The 6692-nt window shown below is 42.7% G+C and overlaps 1 protein-coding gene across 1 annotated transcript; it reads right to left on the bottom strand.

The window, feature by feature from the left end:
• Positions 1-492: 492 nt before the first annotated feature.
• Positions 493-5674, bottom strand: LOC115179150 (protein sprouty homolog 2). Its single transcript, XM_029740457.1, has 2 exons — positions 5120-5674; positions 493-3624 (listed from the first exon to the last, which is right to left on the bottom strand). The coding sequence occupies exon 2, from the start codon at positions 3571-3573 to the stop codon at positions 2518-2520; it is 1056 nt and encodes a 351-aa protein (XP_029596317.1). The 5' UTR covers positions 3574-3624; positions 5120-5674; the 3' UTR covers positions 493-2517.
• Between the last annotated feature and the right edge of the window lie 1018 nt (positions 5675-6692).

Below are 6692 nucleotides of genomic sequence, written 5' to 3'. Positions count from 1 at the left end.
TGAGAGGACAACCAAATAATGTGTTCCCACAGCTACAAACGATGGTCCTCCCAATGCAGAGCAACAGTTCACAGCCCCAGTTAAATAATTCAACGAAAGCCAGATGTTTCCCTTAGAGGTGAACTCGTTCAGTATGGCTCTTTCCTTATTTCATAGCTCTAATCAGTTTGGGGAAATGATCCAGTCCAGTCTGGCTATCCAAAATAGGAAATTGGAATCAAGAACAGTGTAGGGGTTTGGAGTTTGACTAAGAAGTGAAAATGTCTGCGTTTTGTTAGTTATGGTAAACTAGATTATTCCCAACAATCTCTCTTGGTTAAAGCTAATGCAGTTACTAAAGTTACAGTTCATTCGGAAAGTATTCCGACATCTACACTTTTTCTACATTTTGTTTTTGTCCCACATTAATCTACACACAATACCCTATAATGACAAAGCAAAAACAGTTTTTTTAGAAATGTCTGCAAATAAAAAAATAACTGAAATATCACATTTACACAAGTATTCTTTATTGCGACAAATGATGGAAACTGTTTTTAGAATACATTATGATCATTTTTAAAGTACGTAATGTCATCACATAAAGCTCCACTCCACATTTCATTCTAAATGCTTACTGCTTGCTAAATACATTTTTCAACAATAAAAAAAATCATGTTTCTTTGCAGGACAAGGATTGTTCTGACTTTCAAGAATGCATTAATTGCTTTGTCTTGCTTTTCTGGTTGGCTGGATGCAAATTTCACCATCCAATTATATGGCAAATATTAGTCAATTATTGCATTCTATCAAGGCTTTCGCAGGCTACCTGAGATATGAAACCGATAGGTGGGAGGGCATAGGCTAGACTGTCGCCAATTTATTTGGCCTAATGCTCAATTTACCTAAATGGAAACAGTTCAACCACTTTATTAATTCGACACTGTAGGTTTTTGGTGAAAAAGTTTTTTTTTTAGGTGATATGTCATTAAGCCCAGCTAGTTCAATGGAAACGCGGCGTAGCATGCAATTGTCACATTTATTTTCTTTGCAAACTGTAAATGTCGACAAAAATAAATAAATCACTGGACAAGTTAATGGAAACATAGCTAGTGATGCAACTTGGTAAAGAGTAAGACTAAGTGAGAAATCCTCATTCTTGGTCTCTGAAGTTTTGAGGTTGAAGCTGTGGAACGTGAGGCTAGGGGGATAAGAGCATGTGGTTGTATGTTCCTCCCTACCATCTGGCACACAGGAAACACAGATGGGTTAGTGAGTTACTGCTCTGCTCTAACCCCCCAGCTACATACCTCAGAAGAGGAGGCTATCAGACTTCTCTCCAACATTCTACTGAACTAAAGTGAATAGAGGGGTGGGAGATCTTGAGTTTAGTCAACATTCTCCTCTCCTACATGAAGATACATAAATGAGTTCGGATTCAAATCCATATAGCCTTGTTGTTCTGCTTTTTAATCCATCTAGAATGGAAAAGTCTAAATGTAAAGTGTCAGTTTCTCTGACTCTGACAGTGTAGCATTTTGGGTTATTACGTAGATTCCAAAGGATTAGTTCTGGGCAGTGAAGCCGTAATGTCAAGCTGGCAAAGTGTGCGTTGGAATATCAGTCCCTGCCGAGACAATTCCAAGACAATAAAAGATAGTGTCCCAATCGGATATCATAAAACCTTACCCTGAGAAGAGCTTGAAGATACTGGGCATGCACACACAAAAACTGACAGAAACAGCAGGGTTTAATTTCAAACGTTAATATATTTTTCTATTTCATAGTGAACATATGCATCCAATTCGACACCCTAGTCACCCTAACTTGCAACAACATCAGAGTACTTGAACAGGCCGATGTTTTTTAAAGATGCTTCTCAAAATAAATATTTTCTTTATAAAATAATAAAACTTCAAATAAATATTCTTACCACTAAACAATGTTGAAAATAGAAAATAAAGATTTTCTTATAGGGTCACTGTACAATTTACAAGTAGAGTTGAAGGGATAAGATGTGTAAATGTCCTTCTCTTGCAAGGCAAACATAAAAAATGATTGATATACATTCCCATGAATGTACAACATTAAACATTGTATTACATAATATATATGGATCTATGATCAAGGTGCCTCTGGTTTGGCAGAATGCTTTTCACAGTTGAAATATTATATATACAAAAATAAAACATCTCTGAGGAGGTCATTTGCTAATTTACATACTTTTGCGATTACTATTCACAAACAAGTTAGTCAGGAGAGTCTGTTCATAGCATATCAGTTGTATTAGATGTCAAAAGGGCTAACATTCTGGACTTCGATTAAAACAGTACAAAATCAGGGCACTTGGTGATCAAGCAGCCTGTATTAACAACCATAGCTGAAAACAAATGGCACAAACCACGACAAACAGCTCAGCTTAGACAATCCCCCAATCAACTTCTGACTACTGGGCCAAAACGTGATGAGGTGATCGTTTCAGTCGCCCAAAGTTGTCAACCCCCATCGATTCTCCACAACACCCAAGGTACTTTCCCTTTACGTTGGCTTACAGTCGACGCTCTTACAGTGGACTACGTTAGTGTTCTTACACCGGCACCCCGGTCGCTTGACGCGGTCATAGCAGCTCTGGCACGCGGCGAGACACCCTTTAGCTGGGAGGTAGCACAGGAGACAGGGTAGGAACAGGGAAAGGAGGCCCATGGCCGACCAGCGCACGCAGCAGTGTGACTGGCTGCAGGAGAAGGGCTTGTCGGCGCATGTATCCTCGTCGTCACTGGAGCAGTGATAGAACAGGCCCTTGACGCAGCACACGCAAGTCCCGTAGTCCACCGCATTCTGCGCCGAGCACACGCACCGCCGGCCGCACATCCAGCAGGAGGGCAGGGCACGCGGGCACATGCACTCCTGGCACTTGCACCGGCCACAGTCCTCACAGCGGTAGGCGTGTTTACCCAGCAGCCCCTCCCTAGCGGCGGGGGCACCGCCACCGGGCACTGTGACCACCACCGCCCCTCCGGCCGTGCTTGCCAGGGGCTTCAATTCCTCCTGTTTAACCTCCACACTTTTGGGCTGGGTCATTATTATCTGTTCGCTAACCTCCGGGCTATTCAGGAGCCTCTGCACGGAAGACGTGCTGCCTGTACTGGTCCTCGGACTGTTTCTGGAGCCCTCTGTGCTAGAAGAAAGAGATAGGGCATCCATAGGGGGGACTGTGGAGTGTGTGGGCTGGGGATGTTGTTGAAGTTGGGGGAGTAAGTTCCTCTGGTTGGGGTCCTGGGGCTCCAGTTGCTCGTTGGTCCCCAGGCCCAGTGGCACCACCAGGTCGTTCTTCTGCTGGGTGGGCAACGAGCCAGGGGGCCTAGGGACCACAATGGGTCCCACCGTTGGTCCCTCTGTGTACTCATTACTGCTCCCGGTGATCCTGATCTGGTCCAGCGAGAGCACAGGGGCCTGCTGGCCGGGGTTTACCCCAGGATCGGGCTGCCCTTCCTGGGCATGGTGAGGCCGGTGTAGCCTCCCGCTGTCACGCAGAGCACGCAGCAAGCCGGCCGACCCTCCGCCACCACTGCCATTTTGAGTACTGGTCTCCATCTTGGCTCTGAAGAAGGACCCCTCCGGCTGGCATTGAACACATCTGAAGTCCTGGAGAGAAAGACAGGCAAATATATATGAGACGACAAGGTGACATTTGAGTAGAAACGACCCTATGTAAATCATATCTGATGATACAACTGTGTGGGCAAATACATACAATATGCAAATCTCAACTCTACACATACACCACTGAAATTTGCATTCGAGAGATAAGGGTTTAGCAACCAACTGGAGTTGTTTTGCTTGACAAATATATCAACACCTCACATTAGGAATTACTGTTCCAATGTAAAATTGTAGGCCTATGCCAATTCCAATCACATCCCCTAACCCTAGGCACTTTCTGTTGGTAAAGGGATGTGATAGGTAACAACAACATAATATATACCTAACAGTACCTCTAAGGCAACATTTCACCATTTATTACCATTTCATATGATAGGACAACAAAAAGAAAGATTTGACATAATGAAACAGTCAGTGGATTGATCATGTTTCTGTATGTTGGGAAATTGACAGTAGGCACATTTAGGTGCCCTTCTGATTGGAGGATTTAGGTACATACCAACTATTTCCATTACATGAGATATAGACAGGGAATACAAAGAGCATGCAAGGAAGAGAACATGAGGCACTGCTGAGACAGGCCTAGTCTACAACTTCAACAAAAGTTCAGGCACTCAAACATGTCTTCATGCACATACTGTGTATCAAAACTTGCATCCTCACATGTCCCATAACTAGAAGTTAGACTTTAGACGTGTTGCCACACCATTTCCAGATGACAATTGATTGCTAGTTTCGAAGGACTCATAATTGAACATTTCTAAAGATTTTTTTACTTCACTCTGGAGGCAATTATTAGCCTAATAAATCATGGTGTGCATGACGCGCGCGTGTGTGTAGGGCAGCGGATGAGCACAATGATCATGACATTTGAGATGGGCATTTGATAGGCAAATGGACAGGCGAGTCAGAAAAGTAAAAACACTAATTTCCTATTATGAAATAGCCTAACAAACACCACTAGCCCCACCCAAACATCAATACAAAAATATTGACTTATCATTCCACCTTTCTTCTATAATGTAAGATAGCCCGCATATTTTTGTTGTTCGGAATATAAAACAACAAAACTATTTTAAACGGCGCTGAATCTGTGTTTATGTGTAGGCTACCGTTCACAGATTTGTATTTACTTCATTTGTCTAGTCAAAATGCATTATCTACTGACAGGCTATCCATTCTCGAATAAGAGGGTGATGTCTAGACCATTATTCAGAAGGGGGAAAACTACAACACTACTTTTTAGAGCATGAAGCTGTAGGCCTATGATGAGAAAATGCTGGGATTGCACGGGGAAGGTTGGAGAGAGGATGGGGAAAGTCAATGCGGGTCGGCAGTTGGAACTCCCGAGCCCGAGAGCATGCACAATGCTGAATTGGTAAGGCTACTCTTATGTTACAACTTTTAAACATTGTAACGGCCATAGTTTTGGCTACATTGTTGTTGAAATAGTACAAACTTGTTTTCACGAACTCACCGTGTTCGCACCACTTCAGCCCCGTTTGTTGTATTAAATTCCAAAATCTGAACGTGTATTCCTACTTAAATTAATCGGTAAACCCATCCACACAATCCAGTGCAACGATAAAGTAGCCACACAACAGTATTTCCAGATTCCAATTTTAAGAGATCAAAAACATAGCCACTGCGAGAGTACCCCGAGGCGAAATACTGCCAACAACGAATCAATCACTAGGGGCTTGCTGGCTCTCCACTTTTTTGTGAATTAGAAAAGTGAAAATGCGCACTTTTGAATCCGTTGAGTTTACACAAATAGCCAACGGCCTTCCGAGTTAGTTGCACTCCGACGTAGGCTGGACAGTTCTAAAAAATACTCGCTGTAATTGTTGAATGTTTGGCTGCCTTACACGCCGAGGTGCTTTCAAGTTTTTATCGTCTTGTTTTTTTCCTCTTTCCGGAGAAGAGGTCGGGTTTATGCTGTAAATGGCGTCATATGGAAGTGAGGGAGGACAAAGCAGTTGCTGTTTCAGAGGATATCTCGTATCCGGTCCCAGCTCATTGGCTGTAGCTACAGGGCTCGCATTCACACCCTGTGCTATCAAACTGTTCCCAACTGCAAAGGGACGGGCCACATTCCCAGTGACAAAACTTCAGGCGTTGCAAAACGTTCTAACATAGCCTAGGCTACGTTCATTGAAGGAATATCAGGTCTGCAGCTTGATAGGCAGCATTTGTTCAGATCGTGTCTAGTAGCACTGAATCCAGTTCTAAAAGTATACTTTCTTGCAAAACAATAACCTATATTTTTCTGTTTCCAATGGCTATTGCAATTGAAACTATCGATAATAGAGAAGGTGTAGGGTAGGCTGTTATCAATCTATTTCAATATGCTTATTACTGTGCTATTGTCAGAGGAGAGGACCATATAGGTTGTAAGAAATGCCCCGGTTTTCACTTGGGCCATTTGCAGAAGTTGGACAGCAATTTCAGATGAAGAATAGTAAGGCAAATGAGGGGGTGATTATGCATGTAGGGTGGAATTCGATGGTGTGAGTAGGCCATTTCTGAATGAGGCAACATGGAGGGGCATCATGCATTTCCAAAGGCACTCTCTTGAACTCTCAAATGCCTTGTAAATGTTTCAGCTGTACCAAAGCATGGGAGATACAGGAAGCAAATCCACATCAGAGAGGGAAAAGCATGGGAAGTGGCAGTCAGATCATCTCTGGGAATGGGATAATCATTCCTACTCGTGATGCGGTACTTGTTTCCCTACATTCTAGTTTGTTATGTTAATGATTTACTGGAATTAAGAAAATGGTACTGTACACAACGTTTGTGTTGTTTGCACCTCTATGACTGTGTTTAGACCTTGTTTACCTCCATTTTTGGGTGTATTAAATTTACAACGGATATTCACTTTAGGCTGCATTTTATATAATTCACCTCAATTTGTGATTATGTGAAAAGTAGTGCCCTCTTGTGGAATTACAGATGAACAGGACACTACTTGTTTCTGCAGGAACACCCTTCAGATGATCATTTTCTTGTTCAACTACATTGAACCTATACAGAGATGAATTCATTGA

Source organism: Salmo trutta, chromosome 39 (genome assembly GCF_901001165.1).
Source record: "Salmo trutta chromosome 39, fSalTru1.1, whole genome shotgun sequence".
NCBI classification, from domain to species: Eukaryota; Metazoa; Chordata; class Actinopteri; order Salmoniformes; family Salmonidae; genus Salmo; species Salmo trutta.
Note: the sequence above shows the minus strand (reverse complement) of the source record. Positions and strands in the feature narration are given on the sequence as shown.

What these genes read in the sequence shown, in the direction of transcription:
- LOC115179150 (XM_029740457.1), bottom strand. Translation starts at nt 3,573, where the DNA reads ATGGAGACCAGTACTCAAAATGGCAGTGGTGGCGGAGGGTCGGCCGGC.